The sequence below is a fragment of the Staurois parvus genome, unplaced genomic scaffold, assembly GCF_062004578.1.
Source record: "Staurois parvus isolate SC_StPar_1 unplaced genomic scaffold, SC_StPar_1.0 ptg000291l, whole genome shotgun sequence".
Taxonomy (NCBI): Eukaryota; Metazoa; Chordata; class Amphibia; order Anura; family Ranidae; genus Staurois; species Staurois parvus.
In genome coordinates this window covers 2,966,308-2,986,101 of record NW_028318087.1, presented here as the reverse complement: position 1 = coordinate 2,986,101, position 19,794 = coordinate 2,966,308, and the positions used below count along the sequence as shown (strand labels likewise).

Sequence of the window (19,794 nt, the reverse complement as noted above, 5' to 3'; positions counted from 1 at the left end):
CAGTCAATGGAACATCAGTTTGACATTTTCTGGGCCTGACTTTACCAACATATTTGATGACCTGTAGACCACTGGGAGAAGGGCCATAACCCTTGTATGAAGAAAGAGGGGGCAGAATAGCAGCAGCTAAAATGGACCTAGGGAGTGGTACAGGAGGAAGAATAGCAAAAAAAGAGATATGGTGGAAGCAGACAATGGAAAGGGGTAGATGAGTGAAAAATACTGACTATGGAACCTTGGGAGAGGTAGGAGATGACAAAATACTTCATCCATGAAGAAAAGAGGTATGAGTCTAAGCATACACTGATTAAGTACTGGTGAGAAAGAGAGAGAAAAAGAACTAAGAAAATAAATGATCATGGATGGGATCATGGATGAGAGAGAATGCAGAGCTTTAGCTGATCAAGGACAGGGAGAAGAGAAAGGGGGGAGATGACCATGGACCAAGGGAAAACAGGAGATGGGATCTGATTGTGAATAAAGGAGGCTAAAAGTCACCCGACCAGGAAACACTGGGGTAATAGGTACAGTAGGGTTAAGCATGATTAGGGGGCATAGAGGAAAATAATTGTAAATGGGGAGAGGGAGATAGAGCAGGAGCTCATTTTGGACAAGGGAAAGAGAAGGCACTGAGTATTGCTGAGAGGTGGCATAGGTGTGCTTTAAGTGTCAAACTGAATTTACAGTACTGTAGATCAATGATTCCTGCATCTATAGTTTGTAATATTTATTATCAATTTATATAAACTGTCTTGTATTTTGATGCATTGGAATAAAAGAAATTATGTGTTAATATCTGTTTATTATTAAGAAAAGGAAAAGTGTTTTGGTCTAAGTAAGAAGAACTGAGCATCCCGTGATCAGTACAGTCTGCCAATAATAGGACATTGGCAGACTGCTAGCGCACATTCTATAAAGTGATTTTTATGAGTAAGAAATCTTGTTTTTTTTGCAGCAAAATGGGCCTGGCACAGTATCTGGATTTCTTGTAATGTGGCATTTAGCACTTATGGAATGTTCCGCAGTCTAAAGTTATGATTTTGTTTGATGCCCTCCTATCCCTCTTGTATTGAACTGTATTGTTGCGGTATTGTCTCCCGTTATATTGTAAAGCGCTGAGCAAACTGTTGGCGCTATATAAATCCTTTATAATAATAATAATGTTTATGATTGGTGGGTATTTAATTAACATGACCTATTTATTTCAGGGTGCTGGATATGCAAAAGGAAAATATTTTCCTGAACAATGACCTGTTTACCCTAGAGGTAGGTAAGGGCAGAACACATGAGATAACAGACACTGACTAATCTATAGTGAAGATGCATTTATTCCTATTTTATAGGATAAACCTGTGTTTATTGGAAGTCCAGATGTGTTTCTAACATGTTATCCACTGCTGCCAAATAGTGAATCACAAAGGCTGTGTACATTCCTGGCTCCAGGCTCTTTCTTAAACCTTCCCCCTTGTTTTCCCTTTGGAGATGGAATTTGCTGTTGTAATTCACAAATGGTTCCCATTATTGTAACCAAAATAAACACTGGGGCTTAACTCCTCCAATCCTGGCCCAAAGTCTCAGCTGCACATTCTCAATGTGGAATGGCTGCCTTGAATGAAGAGGAACACACTTTTCTCTCTCTCTAGAGGCTATTTGTCTTTTAAGGTCCATCGTCACACATACCTGGCAGACTCTCAGAAAATAAATGAAAAGTTGCAGAACATGTTTCACAATGTTCTTTATCGATCAACCACTGGCATATTTCAAAATTTATGACCACTGTAGCAGAGTCAAATATAAACAATTGAATGTATCTTCCAGTAAAAGCAGGAGACACTGACATGTTTTGTTTACGACATAATAAAAGTGTTGGATTGCTTTGGCTAGTTTAAAGTGGACCTATGAAAATAGAAAAATATGGGAGCCATTGCTGACTTGGTTTTCAAAAGTTTCACCTATAGACCAATGAAGTCTGAAAAGTCTTCAGATTGGTCCTGTGCCACTAGGCAGTACAATCAAGTCCTGCACATTTAGAAACAAGTGAGCTATGTCAGCTCCCATATGTATTTCCTCACGAGGCAGGAATTAATGAAACAACATTTCTGTTCTTTTTTATCCCTGAAAATGCTATTAGCCTGTTGGTCAAGTTCTTTAAGTGGTCTTAAAAGTTTCACTTGTTAAAGGTGAATAACTCAAAAAGTATTGAAATATTGGAGCCAGACAGGACAGGCAACAAGCATTTCAGTAGATGGTTGTAAATGGAAGGTTCCATATTTTGCACAATTAAAGAAACATTTACTCTGTAGCCAATAGACAGGTTAGAAGACCTGGATGGGCAAACTACTTAGTGACTAGGAAGAGGTCTGCTCATGTTTTGCTCTTGTACAGTTTCAGGAAAAATAACTTTACTGATAAACAAAGCTGTGTATTTATCAAGATTCACACAACTTTAACCTAAGATTGCCCATTTTCCACATAAGATTCATTATACAATAGTTGAATCTTGGGTGAAAACTGTGTGACTCTTGGCCAGGGCTGAACTAGGGTCAGCTAATACCCTATGCAAGCCAAAAAAGGTGCCCCCCTCAGCCCTTTCATTGCTTAACAGGCATTTAGGGCTGTGTTTATTAAAAACATTTGCATAGCCATTAGTTCAGTGAATCTGAATGCACGTGCTTTGTATGCAATTTGGGCAAAGCAGATGTTAAGGCTTTTTGAACGAATTGTTCTTTTTTTCATTTGTAGTAGTAAAAAAAAAAAACACATTATGGATGCTAGATGGAGCTGAGGAGCAATCTGATGGGCGTGTGTGTGTGTCTGGGTTTGGTGGTTGCCAGAAGAATGGTACTTGCCTGACTGCATTGTGTCAAGTGTAAAGTTTGGTGGAGGGGGGGATTATGGTGTGGGGTTGCTTTTCAGGGGTTGGGGTTGGCCCCTTAGTTCCAGTGAAGGGAACTCTTAAGGCATCAGCATACCAAGACATTTTGGACAATTTCGTGCTTCCAACTTTGTGGGAAGAGTTTGGGGATGGCCTCTTCTTGTTCCAACATGACTGCGCACCAGTGCACAAAGCAAGATCCATAAAGACATGGATGAGTGAGTTTGGGGTGGAGGCACTTGACTGGCCTGCACAGAGTCTTGACCTCAACCCAATAGAACACTTTTAGGATGAAATACAACAGAGACTGCGAGCCAGGCCTACTCGTCCAACATCAGTACCTGACCTCACAAATGCGCTTCTGAAAGAATGGTCAAATATTCCCATAGAGACACTCCTAAACCTTGTGGACAGCCTTCCCAGAAGAGTTGAAGCTATTATTAGCTGCAAAGGGTGGGCCTACTCAATATACAACCCTACGGACTAAGACTGGGATGCCATTAAAGTTCATGTGCGTGTAAAGGCAGGCATCCCAATACTTTTGGCAAAGGTTAAATAGGCACATAAGAGGGTCCTTGTGCAGCTATATAGTTTACTTAAATGGTTTGCAAGTCTTAGTTACCCACCAGTGGTAAAGCATAATTCGCCCCCCCCTGCTCCCCCCAATTCTTTTACAGCCAAAGAAGCTGCCATCTTAGCCTCTCTTTGATCTGCCATAGTGCAGCACATGTGATCTAAGACAGTGATTCTCAAGAACCAAACCATGGTCCACTGCCAGGCCATGTCCTCCCTATTCCTGGGCTTTCAGTCACCTGCAGGTCTTCTAGGGTTTTTAACACTTCCCTTCTTTATCCAAAAGGAAATACATGTTTTGGCTTTGGATACTTTAATACCATTGTTATTTCAAAAGAAAAGAACCGAACCTGACAGGTATTCCCAGTAAGTAATTCATTTGCACTGTGTCCGGTCTGTATCATGTTCGTGCTTCCAGGCCGAGTACACACTGCTGCACATATGGAATTTATGTCTCTTTCCTTAAACAGAAATTATTTTTTTCTTGCAGTATATGGTGCTTGTAATAATTCGCTGGGTATAAATATGGCATTTTGGAATCTCATGTTTACTTTTTATGCAGAGCCCATTTAATTTCACACAGCTATACAATGTCTTCATATATGAATAAATGTTGTATCTGAGTGTCTGAATCAATCTTTCCAGCTATTGATGCTTGATCATTACTGAATAAATATCACTCATTATAAAGTTTTTAGCTAATTCATGATCATCCTCCAGAAAATTGTGCAGGGCACCTACCTGCTACAGGAAAAATGGTCAATGTAGTTTATGTGCCATCTACCTTAAAGCAGATCTGCATTCGAAAGGGGACGTTCCGCTTTAAAGACTGGGCCCCCGCTCCCCATTAAGGATTGGCACCTTTGGGAAGTGGGTACCCAAAATTCACAGGTACCTGCTCCAACTTCCGCTGCGATTGCCTAGGCGATTGGAAGTGGAAGTTGTCCTCCCCCCTTCCCTCCCAACAGGTCCCCAGAAGACTACGGGTCCATTAAGAGAGTGGAGCGCTACTCGCGCATGCGCAGTGGGCACCCGGCTGTGAAGCTGCAAACTGTCACAGCCGGGTGCCCACTGAAGATGCCGGCGCCAGGAACATCGGATAGCTGGTGAAATGGGCTGCAGGGAGGACACCGTGGGATCGAGGGACAGGTGAGTGGCTGTTTTTGTAACTGCTGACTTTTATTTTTTTACAGTGTGACTGGAACACCACTTTAACAGCGTGTGTGTCATCTCTATCTGGTGGGACATACTGCTGAATATTAGGGGAGGGGGGTGGTGTTTGGGGAACTATTTGCTAAATGGGAGGAGGCTGTCCTTCAGAAATAGGGCCATATGGTAACTGTAGCTGATTAGATGGAAATAGAAGTATGGGGTAATCGTAATAATCACTGTATGCATGAGCCTTTTACACGTGCCTGCCGCCATGGGGCTAAAAATTGTTCAGAAGTGACCTTGAGAACACACGGTTGAAGAGTAAAGTGGTGCTCCACTTTTCTCACTCTCCCTGAAGCCCCCCTAGTATGTATTTTTTTAGCCTGTCTGTAGACTTCACAATCTCTTACATGAGTACTTCTTTGGCTGTGGTAATGGGCAGTCCTTCTTCCTGTACTGACTGAGTAGAGCTCATGTAATGACATATTAGCGCCTATTAGTCCAGGAGAACTGTGAACGCAGACGGCACAATATTGCAATGACAGGAGGTGGATCCATGACAGCATGTGCTCACAGGAAGTGGGTTGGATGACACTGCCCATTTTCAAACTTGGAAAAGTCTTAGCCTCAAGAAGTGAAGCAAGGGACAACTCCTTACTGAAGGATATAATTGAAGGAAAAGATTTTAAATCCACTTCAGCTCTGGAAGATATTACCTCCTTCATGATCAGGAAATGTTTTGCTTTTTGGGACTGCACTATTTCAGCTGGTAAATTGTACCCAAACAAAATTTATATCCTTTTTTCACACAAATAGATTTATTTTGATGATATTTGATCACCACTGGGTTTTTTATTTTTTGAGATATAAGTTAAAAAATATAAAAATTTTGAAAAAAAAAAGATATTTTCTACTTTCTGTTATAAAAATATCCAGTAAACTTTAGTTATACATTTAGTCCAAAATGTATTCTGCTAAATGTCTTTGGTTAAAAAAAAATTCCCAATATATATATATTAATTGTTTTGTGTGAAAATGATAGCGTCTAAAGACTGCGGTATATATTTTGGAATTTACACAGCTTTTACTTTCTTGAGGTGCTAACATGCCAGGGCAGTACAACCCCCCCCCCCCCCCATTTCCAATTACCCCTTTTTGGAAAGTAGACACACCAATAAATTTGCTTAGAGGCATGTTGAGTCCATTGAAGATTTTATTTTTTTTCCATGCCTCTTAGCAAATACCTTGGAGTGTCTACTTTCCAAAAAAGGGTCATTTGGGGCATTGCTTCTGGCATTTCAGGGCATCCAAACCTGTGATAGGTAGTCAGGAAGTGTACTGAGAAAGTAACACCCTTTAAAAGCCTGAAGGTGCTTATTGGATTTTGGGGTCCTGTATGTAGCTAGATTGCAAAAAAATCTCTCACATGTGGTATCCCCTTACGCAGGAGAAGTAGAAAAATTTGTTTTGGGCTGTAATTCCACAAATACCCATGGCATGTGTGAGCAATATATAATTTAAGTGACAACTTTGTGTAAAAAAAAAAAAAAATTCCAAAAACTTGTGGTAAAATTAAAATCTTCCATTCACTCAATATGCCTCTCAGCAAATACCTTGTGGTGTCTACTTTCCAAAAAGGGTAATAGGGATTGGGGGGGGGTTGTACTGCCTGTTAGCACCTCAAAAAAGTAAAATCTGTGTAAATTCCAAATTATATACCGTAGTTTGTAAACTCAAAAAGTAAACTTTCCCACAAAACAGTTAATATACATGTATTAGGATTTTTTTTTACCAAAGACGTAGCAGAATACATTTTGACCAAAATTTGAGTTTACTGGATATGTTTTATAACAGTAGAACATTTTTTTTCCCCACATTTTCAGTCTTTTTTCATTTATACGTTGCTGGTCCTTGGACATATATGTAATGTTATATTTTTCATGAGAGTGTTAACATGGGAATATGATGAATCGGGTCTGTGGACCAATATGACCACAATTCATTCTCTTTTGTAATGCCCATGTTGAGGGTTAGGCCCAAAAAAGTTTTAAATTCAGAAACCGTGATAGGTTTCCATGTGCATTGTCTGGCAAGAGCTGAATTTGGGTGGGCACTGATGTATTTATGTGCGTATAAATTGCTTTGGCCCACAATCAATTGATACAAATCTTCCATGAAAAACAGCTCAAGAAAATCAAGGGGAGTTGTTAAATTAGCTGTTTTCACAAGAATTCCAGGTTGGGCAGTGAATGAGGTGCTGCAGAATCTCTGGGCTGCCAATCGGGATTTGCAAGCACATCCAGAAGGACACTATGGGTTCTGCGGGCCTGTGTTCAAATTCTCAGAGGCTGCGGGACACTAGTAGTGCTAGCCACTGCACCAGCTTGGACTGCACTTATAGGACTCACCACGTAACCAAGTCATACTGCAGTGCTGGTGTGTAAAATGCCAGGATGAACTACAACATTGGTGCCTACTAGTTCATCAAAGGTTGTGGCACTAGTACTTGGACACTGCTGCATATTATTATTATGCAGGATTTATATAGCGCCAACAGTTTGCGCAGTGCTTTACAATATAAGGGAGACAGTACAATTAATATACATTTCAGTACAGAAGGAATGTGAGGGCCCTGCTCGTGGAGCTTACAATCTAGAGGAAGGGGGAGATGATACAAAAGGTGATAGCTGCAGGGGATGATCTGGTGGAGGTGATTCAAGTACAGTTCTTAGGTGGAGGTGGGGTAGGCTTCCCTGAAGAAGTGCGTTTTCAAAGATCGCCTAAAGGCAGACAAGGTGGGGGCTGACCGGACATGCTGTGGTAGGGAGTTCCAGAGGATGGGAGAGGCTCTGGAGAAGTCCTGGAGGCGAGCGTGGGAAAAGGTGATGAGGGAGCTAGAGAGGAAGATATCATGGGAGGAGTGGAGTGGGCGATTTGGCCGATATCTGTGGATGAGGTCAGGGATGTAGCTAGGGGCAGTGTTGTGGATGGCTTTGTAAGCTGTGGTTAGTATTTTGAATTTTATACGTTGGGTTATTGGAAGCCAGTGAAGGGATTGGCAGAGAGGGGCAACAGTCGCTGATTGGTTGGTAAGGTGTATGAGTCTAGCAGCAGCATTCATAATAGACTGGAGGGGGGATAGCCTGCGTAACGGTAGACCAGTGAGGAAGGAGTTGCAGTAATCGAGGCGAGATATAACCAAGGCGTGAATAAGTTGTTTTGTGGTGTCATTGGTCAGGAAGGGGCAGATTTTGGAAATGTTCCGGAGGTTGAGGCGGCAGGATTTAGCCAGTGAGTGGATGTGGGGCCCAAAGGAGAGGTCAGAGTCTAGGATTACGCCTAGCACCCTGGCATGAGGGGAAGAACCAATGGTTGTGCTGTTGATCTTAATGGTAAAGTCGTGAGTGGGGGATCGGGGAGGAGGAAATATTACAAGCTCGGTTTTTGAAAGATTGAGTTTGAGGTAGTGATGTGACATATGAGACAAGTCATGCATTCCTAGCATTCCAGCTACATGGGGTTGGGTGATCTTAGCAGGGACTTCTCCATCGTCTGAGCTTCTTGTTGGGGTGGCATTGCTCTTTACAGGTTCGTATTCTGAGGAGGATTCTGACAGAGAGGCTTCCCCTTCGCTCTCATCTGACATACTCAGAATCCTGTAGGCCTCTTCATTAGTGTACCTTTCTTTGGACATTTTGGCCACTATATTTATAGTTATAGTGCACGGAGGGGCTAAACGCTAGTTCTGGCAGTGAACGGGGCTGATCTTTGTAACGCTGCATTTTTGGGGACAATATACTTAGGTGGCACTAGTATAGTTTTGTTCATGATCAATATTTTGATCCATACAAACATTATACTAGTAATGACAGTGATCAGCACTGTGACAGACCCAACCGGGGCAGGGGTTTTTGGAGGGGACTAGGGGCTTGCCTTCTACCCACTGATTATGGCCCATGGAGGAGCCATGGGGATTTTGTCTGCTTCTCCCAGTCAGAGCATGTAAACGAGCTCACTTCAGCCTCTGCTCACATGGAGAGAGCGGATCAGTCTATGATGATGGGTAATAACGTTATGAATGCTGAGAGCGAGGCTTGGACTAATTCTCTGAGTTAAGACAATAAAACTGCCCTTCTGGAATGGATGGAAAGGTGTAATATTCTTATACAGGTTAATGGTCAGAGGAAATATGGGGCCCTCCTGCAGAGTGGGTTAGAGAACCTCCTCCACTTGGGACAGAAATATTTATTAACAATCTCCCTCAAGAAATCTATGAAGATAGATTTACAGTTGCAAGAAAAATTATGTGAACCCCTTGGGATTACGTGGAGTTTTCATGAATTGGGCATAAAATGTGCTCTGAACGTCATCTAAGTCACAAAAATTGAAGAACACAGTCTGCTGAACATAATACTACACAAATATTAGATGTTGCCATGGTTTAATTGCACATAACATGTAAACATTCACAGTGCAGGGAGGAAAAAGTATGTGAGGCCCTAGCTTAATGACTTCTCCCAGAGCTAATTGGAGCCAGGAGTGAGCCAACCTTGACTCGAATCAGTGTGATGATATTAGTTGTGTTGCTGACAGCTGTCCTGCCCTTAAAAACACACACACCTGTTTTTGGTTTACTGGTTTCAAGAAGCACTGTCTGATGTGAACCATGCCTTGCAGAAAAGAGCTCTCAGAAGACCTACGATCAAGAATTGTTGACTTGCATGAAGCTGGAAAGGGTTACAAAAGTATCTCCAAAAGCCTTGATGTTCATGTGTCCACGGTAAGACAGACTGTCTACAAATGGAGAAAGTTTAGCACTGTTGCTACTCTCCCTAGGCGTGGTCATCCTGTAAAAATGACTGCAAGAGCACAGCGCAGAATGCTGCATGAGGTAAAGAAGAATCCCAGAGTGTCAGCTAAAGACCTACAGAAATCTCTGGCACATGCTAACATTTTTGTTGACACATCTACAATAAGGAAAACATTAAACAAGAATGGAGTACATGGGAGGACACCACGGAGGAAGCCATTGCTGTCCAAAAAGAATATTGCAGCACGTTTGAAGTTTGCAAAAGAGCACCTGGATGTTCCACAGCACTACTGGCAAAATATACTGTGGACAGATGAAACCAAGATTGAGTTGTTTGGGAAGAACACACAACACTATGTGTGGAGAAAAAAGGCACAGCACACCACACCATCATCAAAACCTCATCCCCACTGTAAAACATGGCGGAGGGAGCATCATGGTTTGGGGCTGCTTTGCTGCCTCAGGGCCTGGACGGATTGTTGTCATTGATGGGAAAATGAATTCCAGAGTTTATCAAGACATTTTGCAGGAAAATGTACGACCATCTGTCCGCCAACTGAAGCTCCGCAGAGGATGGGTGATGCAACAGGACAATGACCCAAAGCATACAAGTAATTCAACAAAACAATGGCTGCAACAGCACAGAATACGCCTTCTGGAGTGGCCCAGTCAGAGTCCTGACCTCAACCCGATTGAAATGCTGTGGCATGACTTTAAGAGAGCGATTCACACCAGACATCCGAAGAATGGTGTGGTCCAAAATTACTCCAGATCGTTGTGCGGGTCTGATCTGCAACTACAGGAAATGTTTGGTTGAGGTTATTGCTGCCAAAGGAGGGTCAACCAGTTATTAAGTGCAAAGGTTCACATACGTTTTCCTCCCTGCACTGTGAATGTTTACATGTTATGTGCAATTAAACCATGGCAACATCTAATGTTTGTGTAGTATTATGTTCAGTAGACTGTGTTCTTCTATTGTTGTGACTTAGATGACGTTCAGAGCACATTTTATGCCCAATTCATGCAAAACTCCACGTAACCCAAAGGGGTTCACATACTTTTTCTTGCAACTGTATTTCACGTTTTCAGACTGTTGGCATATTGTATAAGTTTTGTCTTATGATGGACAGATTATACAAGGGAAAGCAAACACCTGAAAGACAGTGTGTGTAATGTACTTTGTGTATTCAGGGTTGGAGGTGCCGAATTGTCTGAGGTGGGGCTCTGGCTTGCCTGGGTACTTGGCTTTTGATTAGCTTACTGTTAATTAGATCACTGTTAGCTTTTGGCTGTACTGTTTACCATTTGCACTGTTTAGGATAATGTGATCTTACCTAATCAGTGTGGGATGTTTATCTCAATGTCTAATGTGTTTTTATTGTTCATGTGGGGACTTCCCTGTTTCTGAAGTGTATAAAAACCTGTATTTCTGTTCAATAGAGTTCCAGTTTAGCACCTAAGCTAGAGTTGTCTAGTCTTGGGTGTGATGCCCAGCTATAATACCTTGGTTCTGTGTCTCAGTGGTAAGAAAGCAGTTCTCTGATGGAATCACCCATTCGAGGTGACAGGCGATCCGTCACAAGCAACCTATAGAGTGAGTGCAATAGTGTGTGGGCAATCTAGCACTAGCTGACCTGGCTGGGAGGGGCACTAACTGACCCTGATCTGATGTCGCTAGTAGCAGTAATACAGTGATCAGTGAAAAATTCTATATACTGACACTGTACTAATGACACTGGCTGGGAGACAGAGGGGATCAAAGGGTAAATGTGCTAATCTAACGTGCGTGTAAAATTTAGTGCTTTTACTCACAGTAAGGTGTTCTCTCTTCTTTCCCTGGTTGGACAATGGGAATCAGTGGGGGGGTGAGCGCATACACCTGGAAATAATTTTTTATTCAAAATTAAAAAAATTTTAACATAGTTTTTTTACTATTTTTAATATTTTCTTCTAGTAGTTCAATGTTACCATTGTAATATTGTACTACTCTTGGGGATGATCAGGAATTTATTTTACTTTTACACTTTGCATTGCAGGTGCAATAAAGATCACTGCACCAGCAATTCATTGAACTGTCATGAATGGGTTAGGTTCATGATAGTTCAGAATACTAGTGATCTGTGATTGGATGCAGCTAATCACATGGAACAGGGTGCTGTGATTGGCCCAGATGCCATTTGAGAGCTGTGGGCCAATCACAGCTCACCAGCAAGGGACGCAAAGCTGCACAGCGATTCTATGATTACCAGGATAAGCATTCCGCTGTGTCTGATGGACACAGCTGTTTCAGGGGGGAAGCACTGCATGCTACAGGTTTTATTTAAAGAGTAACCCCACTTTTGTTGTGAATAGAAAAACCCTCTGGATAATCAATGTCCATTGCAGGGATCTTAACAAATTCTTTTGCAGATTCCTACCTGTTTCTGCTCTGAAAAAAAAACTGTTTGTTCCTCTATGTCTTTTCATTACTGATCAGCTGATGCAATTGCAGGACTTTAATGAGGACAGCTGAAAGGTCAGCATCCCTTTAGAAGTGATTAACCCTTTGGGAATGTCTCACAAAAAATTAGATTTCTGTTGCAGAGGATGCCTAAAATCTGACTTCTGAGAAAAACAGTGAGCCAGTCACACAAGCAGGAAATTACATTTCTGGGGGGCATTCTGTACACCCTCTGTGTACAGAACACCTCCAGTTGCCATATTGCTTTGAATTTTTACATTATAATTACAGCACTGGAGATTGAAAAGGAAAAGTAATTGTTCATAAGATTAAATTACAATATGGCGTATGTTGTAGATATATAGAAATACCATAATGCAAAAAATAAACAGAATGAATGTATATATGATTAGTTCACCTCTATAAGATAGCTGTGAGATAAGTTAGTATGTTGTAATGTTGATTACTATTTTAAAACAGAAGAGGAGTCTTGATCTTACTCAAGGGTCCCCAAAATTACTTTGTTGTGGGGTCCCATCACCTATTGTACCATTTTTATCTCTTAATTTGAATATCCCGCAATTCTAAGGTAATGCCTTGATAATATTTCTTGTTCAGAGTTCTGCTTGTGCATACCTCCTACATTTGAAATGTTAGGAAGAATTCATAGTAAAAGTTTTCTAATTATGTATGTTAAAGTGTTACTAAACCTACAACAGTAAAATCAGTCTGTATATGCAGTAAAGAATGCTTGTTATACTCACTGTGGAACTTAAGGGGTTAATCCTCCACAAGGTTGTTTGATCCTATCTTCTCTGGTCCTCCCCTTCTTCCAGTCCCAGTCCATCTACCCTAGGAGACACTCTGCACATGCTCAGTTTGGTGTGTATTACAAAAGTTTTTTTTTTCCTTTGGGAGGGTGCATGTGATCAGCACAGATCCAATCCAGACAGAGGGTGCATGTGATCAGCACTGTCCAGACAGAGGGTCAGGGGTCATGCAGCTTCATTCAGAAAAGAATGAAAATTCCTTCTACAAGCTTTAACCATTGCTCAGCCAGACATTGATAGAAATCACAATACTGCTATATACTGCTGGCGATAAAAGGTATTAACCCCCCTGGTCACATCAAACCCAATTTTGAAATCGTGCGACTTACAGTGAAGTTGCACGATTTCAAAATCGGGTGACCTGCTGATTTCCCTGCAATTTGCAAGACATCTGACACAGATGTCTATGCAAATAGCAACAAAAGTAGCACAAGCACTACTTTAGAAATCGGTGTGGCTCCGACCAAGTTGGAACCGCAACAATTTGATCGCTGTACTTGAGGACAATAGGGGGCGACTTGGCATACGATTGCAATTGCAAATTGCATGCCAAATCCCACCCGATGTGATTGGGGGCTTAGCAATTTATATATATACTAAAATAATTGCATTTCCAAGTCCTGTGTACTGTGGGAGACCTGATATAGTGAATGCCGGGTCCTGGGTTCAGTAACAAATTTTACAATCAGCCTCAATTTCATGTAGAGATGGAAATCCCCCAATGCAGGTAAGACAAATGCCTCAGAACTCCAAACTGTAGTTTAAATCAGCATCCAACCACCGGGACCACCAAAGATCACTCGCCATAGGAAGATAATTTGTACAGAGAAAAAAATATGAATATAGTGTAATACTGTAAGACTCAAACAGGATGAATGCAAATACAAATCTGTGAAAATGCGTGTAGACGCATTTCCGGCTTTGCCGTCCAACAAACCATGTAACTTCCAGTGAGTGGAGCACGCGCCGGCGTGCGGCGCTCTCAGGGGCCATCTTGCTAGAGGGTGGATTCTAACATGCTGTCATCTATCGCTGTGACAATTATAAACAGCGCAAACATAGACCTCTAAATAAAATCAATCTGTAAAGTGCATAATATATCATAAATAATATTAGTAGTGAAAGTCCATCATAGTAATAGACAACAAAAGTTCGTGAATCACAAAAAATTCGTGCAAAAAAATCCAGAAATTCTTCAAATGCAAAGAAAACTTCCACCTTCCACCCGTGCAAACCAACATCAATTACACTCACCAGATTTAGGTGAATGAAACGCCTTTTAGGAATTTTATGGGATCCTAAACCCTCTTTCGTATCCACTCTATAGGATTCCTCACCATCAGTATAGGCTCCACCATACAACCGGGGAGAGAAAATCTCAGATAGTGTGATATTGCAAAATACCGTTTTTAAATAAAATCAAGGATTAAGGCCACTCACATTTCAATCACTTTAAAAAGGCATATTTATTGAAACAAGCTTCTTCCAGATGGACAATGAGTTTTAGACAACCTCCTCAGGAATCTCACATCACAGCTCCAGGGTACAGCAGAAGCTCCACAGAGAAAAAACATGCACAGATCCCAAAAAATGGCCCCTGAAACGCACCGCTCAGCGTGCATTCCACTCACCGGAAGTGACGTCAGACGTACGGGGTAAAGACCGGAAATGCGTCGACGCGTTTCGCCCCTCCCATCGGGCGTTCTCAAGACCTTGTTGCGCCAAAAATGTTGCGCCATTTCTGTTTAACCCAGTCAATGTGCTCTTTGGCAAATTGTAACCTCTTCAGCACACGTCTTTTTTTCAACAGTGGGACTTTGCGGGGGCTTCTTGCAGATAGCTTGACTTCACATAGGCATCTTCTAATTGTAACAGTACTCACAGGTAACTTTAGACCTTCTTTGATCTTCCCGGAGCTGATTGTTGGCTGAGTCCTTGCCATTTTGGCTATTCTTCTATCCATTCGAATGGTAGTTTTTCGCTTTCTTCAACGTCTTTCAGGTTTTGGTTGCCATTTTAAAGCATTTGCGATCATTTTAGCTGAGCAACCTATCATTTTCTGCACTTCTTTATAGGTTTTCCCCTCTCCAATCAACTTTTTAATCAAGGTACGCTGTTCTTCTGAACAATGTCTGGAACGACCCATTTTCCTCAGAATTTCAGAGATATGCACTGTAACCAGCATGTACAACATTTGCTGCCTTCCTTCCTTAAATAAGGGCAATAATTGCCACCTGTTTTTCAAAGAATGAATGACCTCACTAATAGAACTCCACACTGCTATTATTTTGAACATGCCCCTTTCAATTAGTGATTCAATTACACAGAATCAGCAGCATGCATGTCATGACTGTTGGATTTCTATTACTCTACTACACCTGCCAGTAAATTATTTGCCATGTAGAAATATAATTTCTATCAAAAACAGTGATTGATCAGGTTAGTGATGTCTGACTGCTATTATTTTGAACACAACTGTATATGAATGTGTGGAATATCGCATGTTAATGCTTGTAGAGCAACCCGGTGCAGAATAGTAGAAAAGTCTAAATGCGCCTATACAGGAAAATCACCTTTTGTCTTTAAATCTAGCTGCCTTTATATCTGGGTCCTCTGATAATTTTTTACTGCAGGTGACCTATAAACGGTTTTGCCGTTTCCTCAGTTTCTAATGGATTTGCTACACTACATAATATATGATGAATGCTGAAATTCAGATGTGACTAATGCTGACATTTTCATTGAATACAGGTAACCTGTCTGGTGGAGACCAGGGATAAGAGCCATTCTTCACAGTTGAGGACTGCGCTAGCAGACAGATACGCCACCTTGAAATGGATAGAGCAATAGGAAGAGGGGACTGGCCATGCAGAAGCAATTTATGTTTTCACTTACTACAAGTATAGACTTTTTATTAGAACAAGCTGACTTTGTTTTCAGGTTTGAAATAACCGATTCCTGTGTATTTCTTTCTTGAGTTATGTACTGTATCATGTAGTTATAATTTATGAATAGTAATAGGAAAGCAACATTCAGCTTGTGAATAATATAATACAGTTTTTTTTTATCATGTATGCTTGAAATTGAATGTACAACATACAATTTTATGTATGCTAGATAAGCATGAAAAAAAACCCTCAATCCCATTGTAATAAAAACATTCCTCCATCTCAACTAACTACTGTAAGCCAACACACGCCTTCCCCCCATGATCCTAGTACTTATATGTGGTAACAGTGTGCGGTAATCTATAGTAGATAGTCGGGAATCTAGGGCTGGTCTAATGTTGAGGTCAGACTTCTGTTGCTAACCTACACACAGATTTATCACCATTATTACCCTTAAAACATGCTTTTAAATAACACATGCTCCCGCTGTTCCAAGGTGAGTTGGCACAAGTGGAATCATGAGGAGTGCTAGCTCAGTCGTAGCTGTGATACTGGAAATGGAAAAGGGATGGCTGCACACCCAAATGTAAATCCAAAGAATCAAATTTATTTCATAAACCTATTAAAAGCACCACAGATGTGCAGACAGGGTAGGCAAAAAGGTTAACGCGTTTCACACTGATAGTGCTTTCTCAAAACTGCACTATCAGTGCAACAGGCATTAACCTTTTTGTCTCCCCTGTCTGCACATCTCTAGTGCTTTTAATCTGTTAATGAAATAAAGTAGATTTTTTGGATTTACGTTTGGGTGTGCAGCCAGCCAGACCTTTTCCATTTCCATGACTTTAAATGACATTCAGCATGACTGTCTGTTTATACACAACTACATTCACATTCAAACATGTACTTTTGCTCACTTTGACAGGTATGAAACATACTAATGAGGCTACCAGCACTATGAAAGGCTCTCAGTAGGTGCTTCAGAGTAAATTACAACTGCTGTAGCATAGAACATTTAGCTTAGATATTTTAGCATACTGAAAATTGGTCCTAAGAGGACACCTCTATGATACTGTGGGATATAAAAGGCTATGCACAAATAAGGTGTGGTAATCTAAGTGCTTGAGAATATGGGGAGTTTACCAATATAGACATTGATTGCTGGATGGTCTATGAACACTGACTGAAGCAGGACATATAGTTGGTTGGAAGGGCAATAAACAGAATGGTGGTTGAAGAAGGGTATTCATGGCTATCAACAAATAGCAGTGGAATGTAGTGCATAAAATGACATGACATCCTTGACTCATTCTGATCAGTTGGATGTTTTTTTCTGTTTCATCTCATTTTTACAGTATGAGCTTCTTTGATTATGACAATGTTATTTGAGATAAATGTGATGTGGGTGCTATCTTGACCAAGCAAGGCATATAGAACATCGCAGCAGCCTGTGTTGCAGGTAGCAGAACTTGAAGATGTATGCTTAACAGATGTCCAGAGAAGAGAAAGAACAAAATATAAGCACGGTGCAGATGCCCACGGGATGGGTACTGCATTAGGGATAACAAATCTAAGTATAATGTATTGCTAGCTAATGGCAAATAGCTCTTACCAAGATGCAGGAACTAGGAGCACCTGGTCTTTAACAGAGTTGGTAAAAATATGGATGGACTTGACCAGCAACCAGAATATGACCCACAGGACTGCTTGACTGAAAAAGCACAAACACACAGACAGGCACAGAGAAGATCAGAACCAGGAGCAACAAAATACAGAGACAACAGACACAAAAAAAAGTCAGCCAATGGACATAATGGCCTAATTCAAATACAGGACCAGAAAGAGGCCTAAGTGCAAGAGCCATAAGTGCAGGAGTCAGAACAGATAAACTCACATAGATATTTGTCACAAAGAAGAGATAAGACACAGGCTGACAAAACAGTCCTTACAGAGAAACCATGCAGATTGGTGACTTTATGGGAGCACACAAGGGACATTTGTGAAACTGGGTAAGGCTATCTTTCCAGAGGTTCCCGTATTTGGCACTGTCCTGTAATGCATGCTAAACCTAAATGTGTAAGAGAGCCCTATACAGGACATAGAGATGGAGATGTTTGATATTTGACTGTATGACAATTGTCGGTCTTGTATTGACTGTAAAGACTGTTGCTTTATGTTAGCTTCAATTTTAGTCTAAATGTGTCAGCATTATTCCTTTATTGAACAAGTAGTCAGAAAGTCATTTGTAGGTTTGAATGTATTCCTTCCTTTACCCTGTCATAACAGCAAGTTGTATAAACCATGTAAGTGCAGACACCATCAGGTATTAGCACAAACCCTGCTTCTTATTCTGGTACTCCAGAGGGCCTCAGGAGCCTTCAGCTGGCAGACAACTTTCTGAACCAGAGTCTAGGCACATCCACACCACATCCCACAATGAATTGCCAGTGCCTCAGTGACCTAAGCTGTGGCTTTCAGGATGTCACTGTAGACTATGCACACTGGCAGCAGGAGACTCCCAAGGCGATTTGGAGCTGCAGATTTAAAAAAATAGGCTTGACATTTAACATGGATCTAGCAATACATTTCAGACTCCACATGAGTCAAAAGGACAAATGTCAATTATACCAAATCACATTATTGTGCTGATTTAAAAAATACCATGGGAGTAAAAAATCACAAGTTCCATCAAGTGACCTAGGCAGCATTCACATGGACTGCTAAAAGGGTTGAGGGTGTTTAATGTCATTAGAGACTGTCAGAGGGCCTATTGTTTTTAGAAAGATTTATCTTGTATGGTAGACTTTTAATTAAATAAGATCATCATCAATGCTCAACCAGAAAGCAGAGCCTGCATATGTAATTAGCAAATAGTACTTCCACCATTTACGTATACAGTGCCTTGAAAAAATATTCATAATCCTTGAAATGTTCCACATTTTGTCATGTTACAACCAAAAACGTAAATGTATTTTATTGGGATTTTATGTGATAGACCAACACAAAGCAGCACATAATTGCGAAGTGGAAGGAAAATGACAAATGGTTTTCAAAATGTTTTACAAATAAATATGTGAAAAGTGTGACGTGCATTTGTATTCAGCCCCCCGGAGTCAATACTTTGTAGAACCACCTTTCTCTCTTTCTTTGCAAATTACAGCTGCAAGTCTTTTTGGGTATGTCTCTACCAGCTTTGCACACCTAGAGAGTGACATTTTTGCCCATTCCACTATGCAAAATAGCTCAAGCTCTGCCAGATTGGATGAAGAGCATCTGTGAACAGCAATTTTCAAGTCTTGCCACAGATTCTCAATTGGATTTAGGTCTGGACTTTGACCGGGCCATTCTAACACATGAATATGCTTTGATGTAAATCATTCCATTGTAGCTCTGGCTGTTTAAGGTTGTTGTCCTGCTGGAAGTTTTTTGCAGACTCTAACAGGTTTTCTTCTAAGATTGACCTGTATTTGGCTCCATCCATCTTCCCATCAACTCTGACCAGCTTCCCTGTCCCTGCTGAAGAAAAGCATCCCCACAACATAATGCTGCCACCACGTTTCACGGTGGGGATGGTGTGTTCAGGGCGATGTGCAGTGTTATGCCGGCCATAGACGGTTCATTTGTTGGTTGAATTTTTGGCCGAAAAATGAAAAATCAGTCGTTCTGTTGCCACCAATGCTCACGAAAATCGGCCGTTTTTCATAAATTTTCCAGCATAACTGATAAAAGAAACGAGGAGGAACCGTGAAAATTGGCCGATCACATTGCCCCAGTAACGGTGCCGATTATTCTTTCGAATGAAAATTCAGCCGATAAACGAACCATCTATGGCCTGCATTCGTTTTCTGCTACACATAGCATTTCTCTTTTAGGCCAAAAAGTAAAATTTAGGCCTCATCCGACCAAAGCACCTTCCATGTCTGCTGTGTCCCCCCCATGGCTTCTCGCAAACTGCAAATGGGACTTCTTATGGCTTTCTTTCAACAATGGCTTTTTTCTTGCTACTCTTCCATAAATGCCAGATTTGTGGAGTGCACGAATAATAGTTACAATGGGCCTCTAGGCTGCTTCTCTGATTAATGCTTTCCTTGCCTGGCCTGTCAGTTTAGGACGGCCATGTCTTTGTAAGTTTGCAGTTGTGCCATACTCTTTCCATTTTCGGATGATGGATTGAACCGTGCTTCGTGAGATGTTCAGAACTTGGGATATTTTTTTATAACCTAACA

The 19,794-nt window shown here is 41.1% G+C and overlaps 1 protein-coding gene across 7 annotated transcripts in view; it reads left to right on the top strand.

Annotated features, from left to right (window-relative positions):
- Positions 1-15,854, top strand: part of LOC149458214 (uncharacterized) — a 103,846-nt gene extending 87,992 nt beyond the window's left edge. For 4 of the 7 annotated variants that reach the window (XM_089682507.1, XM_089682505.1, XM_089682504.1 and 1 more), the window contains 2 exons: positions 1,209-1,266; positions 15,432-15,854. In XM_089682507.1, coding sequence (XP_089538633.1) covers positions 1,209-1,266; positions 15,432-15,530 — 157 coding nt within the window. In that variant the 3' untranslated portion in view covers positions 15,531-15,854. The remainder of the gene's footprint in view (positions 1-1,208; positions 1,267-15,431) is intronic. The other 3 variants (XM_089682508.1, XM_089682509.1, XR_016313485.1) reach the window with 2 other exon arrangements.
- Positions 15,855-19,794: the final 3,940 nt, after the last annotated feature.